At 37.0% G+C, this 19663-nt stretch overlaps 1 protein-coding gene across 1 annotated transcript in view; it reads left to right on the top strand.

Moving 5' to 3' along the window:
• The window catches only part of Iqub (IQ motif and ubiquitin domain containing), a 77141-nt gene that overhangs the window by 26037 nt on the left and 31441 nt on the right, over positions 1–19663 (top strand). The window contains exon 8 of the mRNA XM_074055393.1: positions 15349–15524. Within this exon, the coding sequence (XP_073911494.1) occupies positions 15349–15524 (176 nt within the window). The remainder of the gene's footprint in view (positions 1–15348; positions 15525–19663) is intronic.

Genomic DNA, 19663 nt, shown 5'->3' on the forward strand with positions numbered 1-19663 from the left:
TGAAAACAAAACGACAGGAACATTGTTCGAATGGTAGAGTGCTTATAAATTTAATTCTCAGGACAGCAAAAAAAAAAAGTTTATTCCAATATATAAGGAATACAATTGACTTCTATATTGATCTTTTACCCATAGACTTTGCTAAACTCTCCTTTACAGTCCAGGAATTAATTTTAGATGCATTGTTATTTTTTATATAGACAATTAGAAATTATGTCATCCATGAGTAAAGACAGTTTTATTTCTTCCTTTCTTATATGTTTGCCTTTTTTTTTAAAAAAAGTTTCCCTTGTTGAACTAACTACCTAGGACTTCCAATATAAAGTTGAGTAGGAAATGGAAAGAAAGCATATGTTTGCCTTGGTTTCAATCTTAGAAGATCCAAGAAACCCCAATAGTTGGTTACGATGGTACATGCCTATCACCACAGCTCTGAAGGAAGCTGTTCTAGGCTAAAATTGTGTTTTCCCCAAAGTTGAAGTAGTAACCCTCTGTACCTCAGAATGTGACTAGATTTGGAGATATGGCTTTTAAAGAGGTAATTAAGAAAACATTAGGCAATATCGGTAGGACTTAATCTAGTAGGGATTCTTGTCCTTTTAAGAAGAGGAGTTAAGTTAGCACACAGATATGTATAGAGGGAGGATCATATGAAAGCACCAGAAGAAGAGAGCCGTAAGAAGACAGGCCTCAGAAGAAACCAACCCTGACAACACTTTGATCAGCTCTGGCCTCCAGAGCTGTAAGGGAATACATTTCTGTTGTTAAAACCACCCAATCTGTGGTGTTTTGTTATGACAGCCTTAGAAAACAAAAACAGCATCTCAATATTTTGTTTGTTTTTATTATTATACCGAGGCAGCATATGTTTTATGAAAGCAAAGATTCTCTTGTTATTCTTACATAACATTTTCTCTGTGTAGTTCTGGGAACTGTCAGATCAGATATAAAATCAGTTTTGCTCAGCTGTTTCTACACTGTGACTTTATATTCCTTATTAGTAGAGGGACATGGTGTTTTCTATTGACATGTCCATCATCTCTTAGTGTAGAATTACTGTCTTCATCTAATGAAGAGTTTTATTTTTAATTAGATTGATCGGGTTTTTCTTTTTAAATGCCATGTTAATAGTCTAATGGAAATGGATATATAGATATAAGTGTATCTGAACACATGCTTTTATATGCATTTCCATATTTGCCCAGGATATAAGTATTTTTTGTAGAAAAGTAGTATATTACTTTTTGAAGTTTCCACAATGGCTTAAATAATAGCTCAGTGGCCTAAATTTATTACAGGTTCCAAAGGTTTCTGTGTAAAACTGGGAAATAAAATAGGCTTACTAATACCATTCAATTTTATTTGCTTTTGTGAACATCTATATAATCCTGTGAGATAAATATTCCCAGCTATTACTTCAACAAGCAAGTGATTTTTTTCTTTATTTGTAAATTGCTTTTTGGTATATGGATTCTGTCACATTTCTTAAAGTTCTTTTGTTTAGTAAAGTTGTTTTTAAATAACAAACTCATCAATCAGATCTTCTGGACTTTCACAAAATAATTTAGCTCTTAAATTACCATCCTTTTGCTAAACATAATTTAGCTTTTAAATTTACAAATCCTCTTGCCGGACAGATCAAGCTGTACAGTGTTTGAATAATACATTTCTAATAAAGGACAGAGTAGATTCTTATAAAGAACATGACTGGTAGATCCTTGACCTGATCAGGATGATTTCAAGTTGAGATTTGAGAGAACAAAGAAATACCTTTATAAAAGTGGGAAATCAGAAATACCATGAAAGTTAAGTGGTTAGAAAAGGAGGGCCAAAATCAACACTATGCGTTTAAATATTTATTTTCCAATTTTTAAGGACCATTTTTAGAGTAAACCTGAAATTTTAATAGAAAACAAGTTAGAAGTTTTCTAACTATATACATTTATATACATGTCATATATTCAGAAATATCCCTGCAACTTGGTGAGAAAGTAATCATGTCTAGAATATAACTGAACAACTGCATGTATTTGAAACAGATCCAATAGAACAAGGGACGTAGTCTCATGTCGCAAGAAGAGACTTATCTAAAGGAAGCCTTTAAACTTAAGAGTGGAAAAGCTTGGGCTTTTGGGTGATGCTAAGTGAAAAGAGAAGCAGCAATTCCATTCTTGTTCTGTCCAGTTAGGGGAGAGGCAAGGTAACATGTTATTTCCTTCAGGAAGGGACTATGTCATTCTCATTTCTGTATGCACCATACAAAAATACAAGGTGTGTTTTGCATGCATCTTATAGAGTTCCTTTCACATAATAATTGCTCACAAATTGTTGAATGTGTTGAGCTGACAAAGCGATAGGGTTTTGGCAGGTATAATACCCATATCAGAGAAACGACTATTTAAAAATGAAAGAAAAATAGGTTTGATTCTATGGTCAGAATAACAGTTCATGAGACTGTAAAACTGACAATATAATAATAAGTTATCTCCATGTTGAGGGAAAGATTTATATGATCAGTTAAGAAAATGTGGCCCTCTACTAGCAAGCCAACTAAGTCTATGCTGTCTATGACCCAAAATGATGGCATAGTTTTTGATTGAAGGGATTGCAGTGGATCAGAGTGTGGACTGCAGAGCTACACTGTCCAATCTTGAATCCTGGCTCCACCACTTACTAGCTGTGTGGCTTCTCTTTTCTCCTTAATTTCCTTTTCTCTATGGTGGGGAACATACATTATTGGCTTAACAGGAGATTAAATGAGTTCATATGCATGAGGCACTTAGAACAGAGTCTGGCACACAGTAAGCAGCATGACATTTGTTGTTATTTTGTTGTATTGAATAATTAGAAAAGAGAAGGTTAGGAATTGGGGAGAAGACAGGAAATATAAGGTGATAGTGCAGTTAAAAAAAGATTTTTTTTCTAGTGTAGTCATAAATAAAGAGGGAGTTAGGCAAATCATACCCTAAAACCATGGTACCTGGGTCTATCAGAAGAGAAGAGAGTGAAACTTTTGTAAAGAGGCCAGAGCATGCAGTATATTCTGATTTGGTATAGTATGATCCTGTTTCTGGAAGGGAGGGTTTTTTGAAAGAAGATAAAGCTGTGTAAACCTCTATGAATGGAAGACAAGCCTGATGCCCGTGGAGAGAAATCTGTGAGAATCCTGCCACAGAAGTGCTAGACCAGAGGATACTCTACAGATTCAACATTAAGGTTGCTGCATGTGAGGGACATAACAGAAAAGGAGAAATGTAACATGTGGCACTATGTATTTTCAGGAATACCTCTGAAAATCCCCAAGCATAGAATTAACTGAAACATGATAAATGTCAAAGACTGAAGTAACTTTTTGGAATATTTGTTCAGAACTAAGAACACTAGGCCACAGTTGCGACCACTGTTTTGCTTTCATGTTTTATGGAGAGCTTGTCAAAATGTGGCATAAATGATGAGTCCAGATGTATATCCCAGGGAACTAGAGTTGTTATCAAAACCACTCCCAGAATCTTTTGACAGCCATGGAGAATGGGAGAGGTGTCGAGAAGACATAACTCTGCAGAAAAGCCTGGTGGTAGACTGTTGAAAACATTGCAGCTTTCCTGAGTCCTACCTCTTCACAGGTGACTGGAATTTGAGGATTATTTATGTGAAATTCCTCCAACTGTACCTTACTGCAATTTTTGTTGCATTTCATTCATTTTGGTCTGTAGTATGTTTTATTCCCACTTGTTTTTGCTTCTTCTTTGATTAAAATGTTATTTTGAGAATATATCTTAGATTTCTAAACAGTCACGAGTATTTTTTGTTGAAATTTTTATTGTTAGTTCAAGTTTAGTGGTATTGTGTTAAAAATGCAGTTATATATATAATTAATTAATTAATTATTTTTTTGGTGGTACTGGGGTTTTGAGCTCAGGGCCTTGCACCTTCAAGTGTTCTACCACTTAAGTTACAGCTCCAGACTTTTTTACTTTTAGGGTACTTTTCAGATAGGAACCTACTTTTTGCGTGGACCAGGCTAGAACAGTGGTCTTCCTACCTACAGCATACTGGGTAACTGGAATGACAGGAGTGTACCAGTTTATTGGTTGAGATGGCATCAAACTTTTTGACCTGGCTGATATTGAACTGTGATCCCCTAATCTCCACATCCTGAGTAACTGGGATTATAGATGTGGCCACTATGTAATATTCAGTTTGCAATGTTTCTGATTTGAGAAATTTGTGTGTTCTTTCATTCCTGCTTCTACAATATGATGAAGTATACAATTGCCTCTTAGACCTTAGAAAAAAGGTTAGGCTGGGCATGGTGGCATACCTTCCCCTGTAATCTTAACACTCAAAAGCTAGAGGCAGGAGAGTCATCAGTTTGGGTCTGGCCAAGTCTGCATAGCAAGTTCCAGGATAACCTGGACAGTGAAACGCTATTTCGAGCTTGATGTATATCAATTAACTTAAGTTTGTTCATATATTGTTTAAATATTTTTATGCTTTCAATATTTTTTACTTGACTCACAGATGAACTCATTTTTAATTTTTTCTCTGTTTCTACATTATAAAATATAATTCCTACATTTGTGTTGTTAGAAGTTCTTTTAATGTAGATTGATGATACGTGACTTCCTATATATACATGGTAGACCAGAAAATTATCATTTCCCTTGAGGAAAGAATTTTGAGTTCTTCCTCTGTGTTTTATATATTAGTGTTACTGCTTCTGTTTTTTGTTTGTTTGTTTGTTTGTTTGCTTTTGTTCATGTTTGCCAGCCTTCTGTGTTTCACCTTTAGTGTCATTTTAAGCGTGTCCCCTGAAAACATTATGTCATTGGATTTTTTTTTTCTTCAGGCTGCTTTTACAATATTTTTTCTTTATCTTTTTTTTCTTTTATTATTCATATGTGCATACAAGGCTTGGGTCATTTCTCCCCCCTGCCCCCACCCCCTCCCTTACCACCCACTCCACCTCCTCCCTCTCCCCCCCACCCCCTCAATACCCAGCAGAAACTATTTTGCCCTTATTTCTAATTTTGTTGTAGAGAGAGTATAAGCAATAATAGGAAGGAACAAGGGTTTTTGCTTGTTGAGATAAGGATAGCTATACAGGGAGTTGACTCACATTAATTTCCTATGCGTGTGTGTTACCTTCTAGGTTAATTCTTTTTGATCTAACCTTTTCTCTAGTACCTGTTCCCCTTTTCCTATTGGCCTCAGTTGCTTTAAGGTATCTGCTTTTAGTTTCTCTGCGTTAAGGGCAACAAATGCTAGCTAATTTTTTAGGTGTCTTACCTATCCTCACCCCTCCCTTGTGTGCTCTCGCTTTTATCATGTGCTCATAGTCCAATCCCCTTGTTGTGTTTGCCCTTGATCTAATGTCCACATATGAGGGAGAACATATGATTTTTGGTCTTTTGGGCCAGGCTAACCTCACTCAGAATGATGTTCTCCAATTCCATCCATTTACCAGCGGATGATAACATTTCGTTCTTCTTCATGGCTGCATAGAATTCCATTGTGTATAGATACCACATTTTCTTAATCCATTCATCAGTGGTGGGGCATCTTGGCTGTTTCCATAACTTGGCTATTGTGAATAGTGCCTCAATAAACATGGGTGTGCAGGTGCCTCTGAAGTAACCTGTGTCACAGTCTTTTGGGTATATCCCCAAGAGTGGTATTGCTGGATCAAATGGTAGATCAATGTCTAGCTTTTTAAGTAGCCTCCAAATTTTTTTCCAGAGTGGTTGTACTAGTTTACATTCCCACCAACAGTGTAAGAGGGTTCCTTTTTCCCGCATCCTCGCCAACACCTGTTGTTGGTGGTGTTGCTAATGATGGCTATTCTAACAGGGGTGAGGTGGAATCTTAGCGTGGTTTTAATTTGCATTTCCTTTATTGCTAGAGATGGTGAGCATTTTTTCATGTGTTTTTTGGCCATTTGAATTTCTTCTTTTGAGAAAGTTCTATTTAGTTCACTTGCCCATTTCTTTATTGGTTCATTAGTTTTGGGAGAATTTAGTTTTTTAAGTTCCCTGTATATTCTGGTTATCAGTCCTTTGTCTGATGTATAGTTGGCAAATATTTTCTCCCACTCTGTGGGTGTTCTCTTCAGTTTAGAGTATGTCATTGGATTTTTACAAAATTTTTTGATTTTATTTTCAACAAAAAACACAATATAATCAATGCATTTTTAAAAGCACAACTATTGTGGGTTACGTTGTTTCCCATCTTGTTTATTCTTTGTTAAAAATATTTTTCTGTACATACCATTATACTTATTACTATTTTCTGCAGTGAGGAATTATCCTTAAAGTTTTTCAAAGATTTTCTATTTTTCTTTTTCTTTCTTTCTCCTTTTTTTTTTGTGGCACTGTTTCTTGAACTCAGGACCTTGTGCTTGCTAGGCAGGTACTCTACCACTTGAGCCATGGACCTAGTCTTCAAAGACTTTCTTGAGGATGGTAATTGGCTTAATAGTCTTCAGTAGTCACTAATTGCCTTAATTAGTCTTTTCTCTAGCTCTCAGTCACTTCAGTTGAGATTTATCATCTTCTGCTACAATGTCCACTTTCTGAGGTGATGATGATTTGGCAGGTAGCATTTGTGCACCTGTTTTACAATGTCTTCCATTTCTTCAGTAGCACAGACTATTTGTCTTTTAGAAATTCCTCAAGGTTTTGACATAGGGTTCAATTCCTTTCTAACTGCTTCAAGTCTTGCTCTTCTCTCTCCTTTCATATTTCTTATACCATTTCAGTCAGGACATTGTAGAAGGAGGGCAGAGGCTGTACAGAAGCCTCTATCTTGACAGAAAGTTGATGTGCTGCATTTTAAGAGTACTGTGAAAAAACCAGAGGAGTTTGACCTAGATGGGGAGGAAAGATGTCAAATGATGTATAATTTAAGAATTGAAAGTGTTTATGTCTGAAGAAGAGAAAACAAACAAGATTTGACATAAGTGAGCTATCTTCACATGCTCAAATGGATACTATGTGGCCCAAGAAATTGACTGTAAGATAGTGCCAAGACCAAGGCAAGCAAGTTGCTGACAACTTCTTTTTTTTTTTTCATTTTTCTTTTATTATTCATATGTGCATACAAGGCTTGGTTCATTTCTCCCCCCTGCCCCCACCCCCTCCCTTACCACCCACTCCACCCCTTCCCGCTCCCCCCACTCAATACCCAGCAGAAACTATTTTGCCCTTATCTCTAATTTTGTTGTAGAGAGAGTATAAGCAATAATAGGAAGGAACAAGGGGTTTTGCTGGTTGAGATAAGGATAGCTATACAGGGCATTGACTCACATTGATTTCCTGTGTGTGTGTGTTACCTTCTAGGTTAATTCTTTTTGATCTCACCTTTTCTCTAGTTCCTGGTCCCCTTTTCCTATTGGCCTCAGCTGCTTTAAGGTATCTGCTTTAGTTTCTCTGCATTAAGGGCAACAAATGCTAGCTAGTTTTTTAGGTGTCTTACCTATCCTCACCCCTCCCTTGTGTGCTCTCGCTTTTATCATGTGCTCATAGTCCAATCCCCTTGTTGTGTTTGCCCTTGATCTAATGTCCACATATGAGGGAGAACATACGATTTTTGGTCTTTTGGGCCAGGCTAACCTCACTCAGAATGATGTTCTCCAATTCCATCCATTTACCAGCAAATGATAACATTTCGTTCTTCTTCATGGCTGCATAGAATTCCATTGTGTATAGATACCACATTTTCTTAATCCATTCGTCAGTGCTGGGGCATCTTGGCTGTTTCCATAACTTGGCTATTGTGAATAGTGCCGCAATAAACATGGATGTGCAGGTGCCTCTGGAGTAACAGTCTTTTGGGTATATCCCCAAGAGTGGTATTGCTGGGTCAAATGGTAGATCGTCCAGCTTTTTAAGTAGCCTCCAAATTTTTTTCCAGAGTGGTTGTACTAGTCTACATTCCCACCAACAGTGTAAGAGGGTTCCTTTTTCCCCGCATCCTCGCCAACACCTGTTGTTGGTGGTGTTGCTGATGATGGCTATTCTAACAGGGGTGAGGTGGAATCTTAGCGTGGTTTTAATTTGCATTTCCTTTATTGCTAGAGATGGTGAGCATTTTTTCATGTGTTTTTTGGCCATTTGAATTTCTTCTTTTGAGAAAGTTCTGTTTAGTTCACATGCCCATTTCTTTATTGGTTCATTAGTTTTGGGAGAATTTAGTTTTTTAAGTTCCCTGTATATTCTGGTTATTAGTCCTTTGTCTGATGTATAATTGGCAAATATTTTCTCCCACTCTGTGGGTGTTCTCTTCAGTTTAGAGACCATTTCTTTTGATGTACAGAAGCTTTTTAGTTTTATGAGGTCCCATTTATCTATGCTATCTCTTAGTTGCTGTGCTGCTGGGGTTTCATTGAGAAAGTTCTTACCTCTACCTACTAACTCCAGAGTATTTCCTACTCTTTCTTGTATCAACTTAAGAGTTTGGGGTCTGATATTAAGATCCTTGATCCATTTTGAGTTAATCTTGGTATAGGGTGATATACATGGATCTAGTTTCAGTTTTTTGCAGACTGCTAACCAGTTTTCCCAGCAGTTTTTGTTGAAGAGGCTGCTATTTCTCCATCGTATATTTTTAGCTCCTTTGTCAAAGATAAGTTGCTCATAGTTGTGTGGCTTCATATCTGGATCCTCTATTCTGTTCCACTGGTCTTCATGTCTGTTTTTGTGCCAGTACCATGCTGTTTTTATTGTTATTGCTTTGTAATATAGTTTGAAGTCAGGTATTGTGATACCTCCTGCATTGTTCTTTTGACTGAGTATTGCCTTGGCTATTCGTGGCCTCTTGTGTTTCCATATAAATTTCACAGTAGATTTTTCAATCTCTTTAATGAATGTCATTGGAATTTTGATGGGAATTGCATTAAATATGTAGATTACTTTGGGGAGTATCGACATTTTTACTATGTTGATTCTACCAATCCATGAGCATGGGAGATCTCTCCACTTTCTATAGTCTTCCTCAATCTCTTTCTTCAGAAGTATATAGTTTTCCTTGTAGAGGTCTTTCACATCTTTTGTTAGGTTTACACCTAGGTATTTGATTTTTTTTGAGGCTATTGTAAATGGAATTGTTTTCATACATTCTTTTTCAGTTTGCTCATTGTTAGTGTATAGAAATGCTAATGATTTTTCTATGTTGATTTTATATCCTGCTACCTTGCTATAGCTATTGATGATGTCTAGAAGCTTCTGAGTAGAGTTTTTTGGGTCTTTAAGGTATAGGATCATGTCGTCTGCAAATAGGGATATTTTGACAGTTTCTTTACCTATTTGTATTCCTTTTATTCCTTCTTCTTGCCTAATTGCTCTGGCTAGGAATTCCAGTACTATGTTGAATAGGAGTGGAGATAGTGGGCATCCTTGTCTGGTTCCTGATTTTAGAGGGAACGGTTTTAATTTTTCTCCGTTAAGTATAATGCTGGCTGTAGGTTTGTCATATATAGCTTTTATAATGTTGAGGAACTTTCCTTCTATTCCTAGTTTTCTTAGAGCTTTTATCATGAAATGATGTTGGATCTTATCAAAGGCTTTTTCTGCATCTATTGAGATGATCAAGTGGTTTTTGTCTTTGCTTCTGTTAATGTGGTTTATTACGTTTATTGATTTTCGTATGTTGAACCACCCCTGCATCCCTGGGATGAAGCCTACCTGGTCGTGGTGAATAATCTTTTTGATGTGTTGCTGAATTCGGTTTGCCATTATTTTGTTGAGGATTTTTGCGTCAATGTTCATTAGGGAGATTGGCCTATAGTTCTCCTTTTTGGAGGTGTCTTTGCCTGGTTTTGGGATAAGTGTAATACTGGCTTCATAAAATGTGTTTGGCAGTTTTCCTTCCCTTTCTATTTCATGGAACAGTTTAAGGAGGGTTGGTATCAGTTCTTCTTTAAAGGTCTGATAGAATTCAGCAGAGAATCCATCAGGTCCTGGACTTTTCTTTTTGGGGAGACTCTTGATTGCTGCTTCAATTTCATTTTGTGTTATAGGTCTATTCAGGTGATTAATTTCCTCTTGGTTCAGTTTTGGATGATCATATGTATCTAGAAATCTGTCCATTTCTTTTAGATTTTCAAATTTATTTGAATATAGGTTCTCAAAGTAGTCTCTGATGATTTCCTGGACTTCCATGGTGTTTGTTGTTATCTCCCCTTTTGCATTCCTGATTCTACTAATTTGGGTTTTTTCTCTCCTCATTTTAGTCAGGTTTGCCAGGGGTCTATCGATCTTGTTTATTTTTTCAAAGAACCAACTTTTTGTTTCCTTAATTCTTTGTATGGTTTTTTTGGTTTCTATTTCGTTGATTTCAGCTCTTATTTTTATTATTTCTCTCCTTCTATTTGTTTTGGGATTTGCTTGTTCTTGTTTTTCTAGGAGTTTGAGATGTATCATTAGGTCATTGATTTGGGATCTTTCAATCTTTTTAATATATGCACTCATGGCTATAAACTTTCCTCTCAAGACTGCCTTAGCTGTGTCCCGTAGGTTCCGGTAGGTTGTGTTTTCATTTTCATTGACTTCTTAGGAACTTTTTAATTTCCTCTTTTATTGCATTGATGATCCATTCTTCATTAAGTAATGAGTTATTTAGTTTTCAGCTGTTTGCATGTTTTTTGTCTTTACTTTTGTTGTTGAGTTCCACTTTTACTGCATTGCGGTCAGATAGTATGCATGGTATTATTTCTATTTTCTTATATTTGCTGAGGCTTGCTTTGTGCCCTAGGATATGATCTATTTTGGAGAAGGTTCCATGGGCTGCTGAGAAGAATGTATATTGTGTAGAGGTTGGATGAAATGTTCTGTAGACATCTACTAGGTCCACTTGATCTATTGCATATTTTAGATCTTGGATTTCTTTATTGAGTTTTTGTTTGGATGACCTATCTATTGATGATAATGGAGTGTTAAAGTCTCCCACAACCACTGTGTTGGCGTTTATATATGCTTTTAGGTCTTTCAGGGTATGTTTGATGAAATTGGGTGCATTGACATTGGGTGTGTACAGATTGATGATTATTATTTCCTTTTGGTCTATTTCCCCTTTTATTAGTATGGAATGTCCTTCTTTATCTCGTTTGATCAATGTAGGTTTGAAGTCTACTTTGTCAGAGATAAGTATTGCTACTCCTGCTTGTTTTCGGGGGCCATTGGCTTGGTAAATCTTCTTCCAGCCTTTCATCCTAAGCATATGCTTATTTCTGTCGGTGAGATGAGTCTCCTGTAAGCAACAAATTGTTGGATCTTCTTTTTTAATCCATTTTGTCAAACGGTGTCTTTTGATGGGTGAATTAAGTCCATTAACATTAAGCGTTAGTACTGATAGGTATGTGGTGATTCCTGCCATTTAGTTATCTTAGTTGTTTGAAGGTTTGATTGTGTGTACCTAACTTGATGTTACTCTCTACTGTCTTGCTTTTTCTTATCCTGTGGTTTGGTGCTGCCTGCCTTTTCATGGTTAAGTTGGGTGTCACTTTCTGTGTGCAGGATCCCTTGCAGAATCTTTTGTAATGGTGGCTTTGTGGTCACATATTGTTTTAGTTTCTGCTTATCCTGGAAGACTTTTATTGCTCCATCTATTTTGAATGATAGCTTTGCTGGGTAGAGTATCCTGGGGTTGAAGTTATTTTCATTCAGTGCCCGGAAGATCTCACCCCACGCTCTTCTTGCTTTTAATGTTTCTGTTGAGAAGTCTGCTGTGATTTTGATGGGTTTACCTTTGTATGTTACTTGTTTTTTCTCTCTTATAGCCTTCAATATTCTTTCCTTAGTTTCTGAACTTGTTGTTTTAATGATGATATGTCGTGGAGTAGTTCTATTTTGATCTGGTCTGTTTGGTGTCCTGGAGGCCTCTTGCATTTGTATGGGAATATCTTTCTCTAGATTTGGGAAATTTTCCATTATTATTTTGTTGAATATATTACACATTCACTTCGCTTGCACCTCTTCTCCTTCTTCGATGCCCATGATTCTCAAGTTTGGTCTTTTGATGGAGTCAGTGAGTTCTTGCATTTTCTTTTCACAGGTCTTGAGTTGTTTAATTAATAGTTCTTCAGTTTTTCCTTTAATTACCATTTCATCTTCAAGTTCTGAGATTCTGTCTTCTGTTTGTTCTATTCTGCTGGATTGGCCTTCCGTTTTGTTTTGCAGTTCTGTTTCGTTCTTTTTTCTGAGGTTTTCCATATCCTGGCTGTTTTCTTCTTTATTGTTGTCTATTTTTGTCCTGAGTTCATTTATCCATTTATTCATTGTGTTCTCTCTTTCACTTTGGTGTTTATACAGTGCTTCTATGGTTTCCTTTATTTCTTCTTTTGCTTTTTCAAATTCTCTATTTTTATTGTCTTGGAATTTCTTGAGTGTCTCCTGTACATTTTGGTTGACCCTATCCAGTATCATCTCTATAAAATTCTCATTGAGTACTTGTAGTATATCTTCTTTTAAATTATTCTTGTGGGCTTCATTGGGTCCTTTGGCATAGTTTATCTTCATTTTGTTGGAGTCTGGATCTGAGTTTCTGTTCTCTTCATTCCCCTCTGGTTCCTGTACTAATTTTTTGCTGTGGGGAAACTGGTTTCCTTGTTTTTTCTGTCTTCCTGTCATTGTCCTTGGTGTTGTTACTGTCCCTGTACTGTGTGTAATTAAGTATTTTCTAGCTTGTAATAATAACAATGGTAATATTGAGAATGGAAGAGTGAGCTGAGATGGAAAGCAAGAAGTTAAAGAAAAGGGGAAAACAAATATACAGACAAGAGGGAGAAAGCAGAACAAGGTATCAGACAAGAGAATTTCAAAGGTATAAACAGGGAGTGTTAGTGTACTAATCGACAATAAGCTGAACAGACAATAGAGAGACAGAGAGAGGATTGAAAATCAAAGATAAAAAAATAAAAAATAAGTATATGAAAGTAATATCTATATATAAAAATGAATTAAAATAAAATGGAAAATAGAAAATTAAAAAAAAAAAAAACCAAAAAACTTCCAAGTTTATATGCAATGCAATTTCAGTCTTAATAATTTGGATGTCCGTCTCAATCTCCAGTCCTGGAGTTGGTGCCTCAGATGTTGTTCTGTAGTTGTCTCGTCAAAGGGGATGCATAAAGTAGAACAAAACTACACTCACACACACACAGAAGAAGAAGAAGAAAAAAAAAAGCCCCACCAAGTGTCCCCAGTTAAAATGCAATACAGTTTCAGTAAGTTTTTCGGCTTGCAGGTGTAATTCGGTTGTTCTCTCATTAAAGGTAGGGAGAAAAAGAAAAAAAAGCATCTGGAGGCAGTTCTGAGAATGGTATCTGCAACTGTGGCTTGCCTGCCTGCTGCTCTCAGCCTGTAGCTGGCGGCGTTATTTATGCAGATCTCTGGGGTGAGCTAGCACTCACCTGGTCCCACAGGCTTTGTTTGCTCAGAGTTCTCCTGTGCAGGAGCCTCTGCTACAGGCTTTCCCCTTTCCAAGCACTGGGAAAGGTGACACTGCCCCGCGTTGTCAGGCCTGCTTGTTTATTTACAGTTCACGTGGGAAGTGGGTCTTCCCTCCTCTCACAAGTGCCCCCGCTCCTGGTTGCTGGGTGCGCCCCGCTCTCGCCAGAGCCTCTCCGGCCGCCCGGCTCGTTTATTTACAGTCCCGGGAAGGATTCCCTTCCCCCAATCTTCAGCGCTTAGGGCGCCCCACCCTCTTTCCAGCGTGTCTTAACTGTTCTTATTGCTTAGTACTCAGCTTCTCTTTTTTTCCCGGGTGGAGGTCAGTCTGTCCAGGGGGCTATGCTGCTCTGGCCCAGGCTTGTACCTGGTACCGCGAAGCTCACCTGGTCCGCGTCTTCCCAAGCCTTATGGGTGCCGGCCACTGGCGGCCCTGGGGGCCCTCCTCGGTTCTCCGTTTAAAGTGAAGTGGAGATTCTCTGCGCCGGCTGGAGATGTGGAGGAGTCAAAGTTATGCCTTTTCTCGGTGATTATGCCTGCAAAGTGTGTCTCCAGCGTCTCTCCAAGATTTCACTATAGGAGGATCGCTTTCTGCTTCCTACCTCTAGCCGCCATCTTGGAATTCTCTGCTGACAACTTCTTAAATGTAGGTCTGAGCAATTTAATATCCAAGGTTATTTCCCAAGTTATGCTTATGTTAATGTACACAAGGTTGACAGTTTTCAAATATGAGATGAAAATTTTTTCTTTCTCGAATTTAGTATGTCTAAGAATTGAATGGAACTCATTAAAATGAATATATCTGGGATCAGAAATTTTGATTCATTTAAGTTTGATTTAGGACCTAGTAATCCATATTTTATGACATTGGTAAATTTTTGAGAATATGGTATTATTACTCTTTAGATAGAATGAATTTATTAAAATATTGTTCTTTGATGTTTTATGATTTGGTCTTGGGATATAAGACCTTGGGATCAGGTGGCACCATCTTTATCAATTGTAACCAATGCTTTAAATTATCATAAATATTATAATGGAGCATATTATTTGAATACAGAATAAAGTCAATTATATTATAACATAATTTAGAGTTTTGTGAAGAAATGGAAAGTGTTATGTGGGTGAATGAGGGTAACAATTGAGGTCAACAATTGTACATAAAACTCTCCTCAGGGAAGCAGACACTAAGATGGAGTAAGAAGTGAAAGACAAAGGAGTGAAGAGGTGGAGGAAGATGGCAAGGAAAACCTCTAAATTGGGATGAGGTTTGACACTTGAAGAAGTTTAGAGAGTGAAGAAAGAAGGATGGGGTATGGAGGATCACAAGCTGATACAGCTCTAGGGAAATCTAAGCCAGCCCAACAGTCAGTTCTGAATTGACTGACCATAGAAAAGTGTATTGTTGGGCAGACACAGTCAGACCCTGAGTCCCTCATGGTTCCCAGTCACTGTGAGTGTTGTGAGTAGCAGGTAGCCTCTGCCCTAGCATAGCAGCAGATCCAAAGTACTGGATCTGTCAACTACCTCTCCTTTAAGACAGGTACTGTCTCCTGAAAGGAGATCTGAGCAGTACACATTCATGGCTGCCACAAAACCCAAGTCATATTATTTCAGCGATGGGGAGTGCATATGCATATTTGAAGGAACAATTTGACATTATCTGTGATTTCCTTTTGCTTCTGTTTGACTCTGCCTTTGTTACTTTAAGTCTCTCAGATTCCATTTAGTTCTATTTTCCCTGCTCCACACATCAGGAATACAGCATGATTGATTCTATTCATGTATAATTTTGTTTAAATTGATTCAAAAATAAAATACCTATTGTCAGGATGCAATGGTAAAAAATGCTCTGTAAAGATGTGGGATTTAAAAAACTCAAGAATCTTTCATCTTGTTCCTTTAGTCTGGAGGCAAGAAGAACTTGAACGCATTAACCAATGTTTTACTGGAGCTGAAAGGAAAGCTGCTTTGTGTGAACTTTTGGAAAAAGAGACACAGTTAATCGCTTCCATTGGGAGACATAGATACATTGCTCATATGGAGCATCAGGAAACAGCAATACAAGCTTTTCTGGATAAGGTTAGTGAAGTAACTATTATTTAAATATGAATGTATCCTGAGTTTAAAAATGCAGAATAATGAATAGAAGGGAGTTGGGGAAAAGGGTAAGGAAGAATGACAGAGGGATTAGATGATTAAAGTACAATATATTCATTGCTGAAACATCTTGGTGAAACCCCTTTGAACAACGAATATACATTTAAATAATGAATGAGAGGAATGTAAAACAAGCCCTGTTAGGGGGAGGGTGATGGTGAATGGAGAGGGAAAAGAAGAGTGAATATGGTTGATATACTTTATATATGTATATGATGGTAGAGCTTTGAAACTTTTCAAAAATCATTTTAAATAAGAATTAGGGGGATGAGGGAGCATGATGGTGAGGATGAACCTAACCAAGGTACATTGTAAGCATATATGGAAATGTTACAATGAAACCCAGTATACAACTAATATATGCTAATAAAAATGTTTTAAAAAATAAAGGCTCATAAATGCTACAATGTACCCCCACCCGGCACAACAATAAACAGATAATGTATAAGAGGGAAAAAAATACTCTCAGATTTAAAAAATATACTGTAAGAATTTGCATAAATTTTCTTTAGCATTTTGTAAATATATTTCTTTAAATTCTATATAATTATTCTTCTGATGTAGCAGTAGATTTCAGTTGCACTTAGAGTATGGCTTGACAGGAAACATGAAATTAACATGTTTTAACTAAAGGAATTTAGCCATGAGGGAAAAGATGGTGACAGGTGCCTTATGACTTTCTTGTGGCTGTATCAATTAGATGAACTTCATAATCTGGTAAAACTTAGAGTATTAAAGTCATAGACTGTCTGGGTAGAGGTCAAAAACCTGAGGAAACAGCTGGAGACCAGTGCTGTTGCTTTGACTCACCAGAGCCCTAGCTGATTGAAAATTTCAGACTGAGAGGATATATGATTATTGAAAAGCATGGAAACATGCAATTAAGGGGAAAACTAAAGTAATTACCCTTTTGTGGTCAAACTGCCTGTTTGATATTGAATATCCAGTTTCCATGGTAACAAATTTCCTTTTATAAACTTGATCTTTCCAAACAATTAAAAGACAATCTATCCAGAAAAAGAAAAGGATGCAGTTCTCCAGGATGTTTAGCCTATACTGATTCTAGTTCTGTGACTCTTCTTTGTTCTAAAAAACATATTTTCATGAGACTTTCAAGGCTCTCGTCTCATTTTACTGGCACATTTTCCTATTTGATCTCTGTTTACCATTGGCTTTAACTACAGCTTGTTCCAGTTCCAGGCCAGAGCCTCGGGAGCTTCCAAACCACATACCCAGTTTCCACTGTGATTGCTCTTTGGATATCCTAAGAATATACGGTAACCCTGTCATGTCATCTCACTATCTTTTGCCCCTCTCACCTCTAAACGGTTCCTAATCTATAGCATATGACCTATCTTTGTGAATGTTTTAGCATTTACAAAGTTGCTCCAGATAGAAATCTGGGTGTTATCCTTAACTTTCTCATCTTCCAATTTTTTTTAATTACTTTAATATTGCCTTAATTTTTTTACATATTCCTTTCCAATACCACTGTCATTGACTATGGGGAAATGGCTGTGCTATGTATGACATGCTGATGACTTTGTTTGTATCAAATAGATCAGGCAGGCCAAGACTTGAACCACAGCTAATCTTGTCAGTCCTGTCAAAATGCCTTGGGATCATCCTGGAGCCGAAAAGGATGGGAGGCTTCTGAGGAATGCAATGTGACTGTTCTTCTGTCCAACCTCCCTGTCTCCATAGGAGACTGCCATGAGACAGGACTTGTTTTTCTTACCTTGCATGTCTGAGATTGACACTCACTTAATTGAATCTGGATTTCTTTTTCATCTGGATTACTTTGTTTCCAAATTGGAAAAGTCTTACTTTTCCATTCTCTTCATCATCCATACCATTACCATAAAGACCTCATTAAGCATACCTTTGATCCTGTCTCTCTGTACATAAAAACAGTGGTTTTTATGGTCTATTCTTGTTGCACTATTGTTTCACTGTCTTATTTCCTTGCATCCTGCATCCACACTACTACAGTCATTCTAAATTACTTGCATTTTCCCAGAAAGACCATGTACTCTTGAGGCTTCTGCATCTGGGGTTGCCCCTACATAGAATATCTTTTTCCATCTTCTTTAGTAGCTGGGTACTCACCCTGAAAAACAAGCTCAGATGCCACCTTCCTGAGAGAAACTGCTGATCTTCCTACTTTAGCCCGCATACTTGCTCTCATGAAACTCCGTCTTACCGGTGCCTTTGTACACAGTACTTTTTCTTATCATCTCTACTTCATGCCTGAATATTTCCTAGATTCTGAACTTTGTAAGGCAAGAGATGTCATTCATATCTATACCCTCATGTTTTAGCATATTCCTTATCATGTAGTATCAATAAATGCTTGTGAAGAAAGATGAAGGAAAAACAAGGGATTGAAATAATGCCATATGATTTTATGTTATATTCCAGATATCATCAACAAATTATGTAGACCCTGTCATTTTAAATTCTTGAGTATCTTAATTCTGGGAAAGATGAATTTACTGTAGGGAAACCATGATATATTTCTGTAGCCAGATATCAAACTAAATTTGTCCCTTTAGCAAGTTGTTTTATCTTGCCTCCAAGCTTCATCACTGGAAGCTGTTTTTTTCTCGTGTCTGTTAACTTCACCAAAAAGGACAGCATTGGTCCAGGGCAAAAATAAATGTTTCAAAGAGTTGGAGGCTTCTGAGGTTCAATGGCAGGGAAAAATGGGTAGTATCCATGTCTACCTCTCCTTAATTGAAGCTGGGCCTTCTTTAGGACTTCCTATTTGTGCTACCATTGCTACTTTCTATTTCCTATAAGATATTTGAAATTCTATTCGTGTAAATATTTATATGCTACCTATTCTTCTTTACACCCCAAACACCTCACCATTCCAGGCCCCATTTCTAGCATTGTTTCTAAACTTCTGTTTTTTTTTTTTAAGTATATAAAGGATTCATCAGAAGATCAAGGCCCAATGTTTAAAAATGACTCCAGAGTCAGATCAAGGCCCAATGTTTAAAAATGACTCCAGAGTCAGTGTGTTGCTCTTTTTCATGAAGTACAGCATACTAAGGTCTTTATACAAATCTCATCCAAAAAATGAGATGCACAAATTTTGTTCATGGGAATTCTTATGAGGAAGGAAGATCAGTTTTGTTTTTTTCCTAAGAATTTTGAAAAATAGTTGGAGTAGAGTCTGAGGCATTGAAGGATCCTGAGTACGGGAAGAATTGCTCTGCATCAGGAAATTGGTGGAGTGGGAGAGTGTTGAGTGTCACACCAGAGAGAAAGAAAGTAGAGTATGGAGACAGCTGGGAGGCAGTGGGGCACAATGTGACTTTTTGTGACAGTCAAAAGTTAAAATTATGCTGTTAAATAGAGGAAATATTAAGTGCAGGATTCTTTTTTCTGAAGGGAAGAGAGACCTGAGGCAATGAGCTCACTTTGAGTTCAGGCTGATGCAGAGTAGCACACATAGAAGAAAGAGAAAAATGTCAATGTTAGCCACAAGAACAAGAAGAAATCAAATGAAGGCTTTTTGTGGGTTAATGATTTTAGAATTGAAGTTTTAAACGTAATAGATACTGCAGCTGATAAACCAGTCCACCTCATTGATCTCTAGGTTAAATTCAGAGGCAATGGATAGTTTACCTGACACAGGGAATTTTTACCTTAGTTTTTACCAAAGTATTATATTGGTGTAAGAAAAACACACCACACAATGGAACAAGTACACTTGAGAACAATCCCTAGTGTTTTACATAGCCAAATGAGTCTAGTCTTTGAACAACAGTGACTTTCAGCTTACTTCTAACCTGTTATGACAAATTTAAAAAATTGTTGCTTCTCTAGTACCAAATCATTTTTAATTACCATTTTGTATATGTTGTTATACTAAACACCTAGAAAATAAGATAAATTGTATATTTATTTTTTGTAATAAATACCTGTACAAAGTCTATTCTTCTTCATGCCTATTCACTTCCTCCACCCCATACCGGGTATTATCTCTAATAATCAGGAGGAGTCAGTGTTGATTTTATAAGTGTTGATTGAAATAACTTATAGTTAAAAAT

Source organism: Castor canadensis, chromosome 2, assembly GCF_047511655.1.
Source record: "Castor canadensis chromosome 2, mCasCan1.hap1v2, whole genome shotgun sequence".
NCBI classification, from domain to species: Eukaryota; Metazoa; Chordata; class Mammalia; order Rodentia; family Castoridae; genus Castor; species Castor canadensis.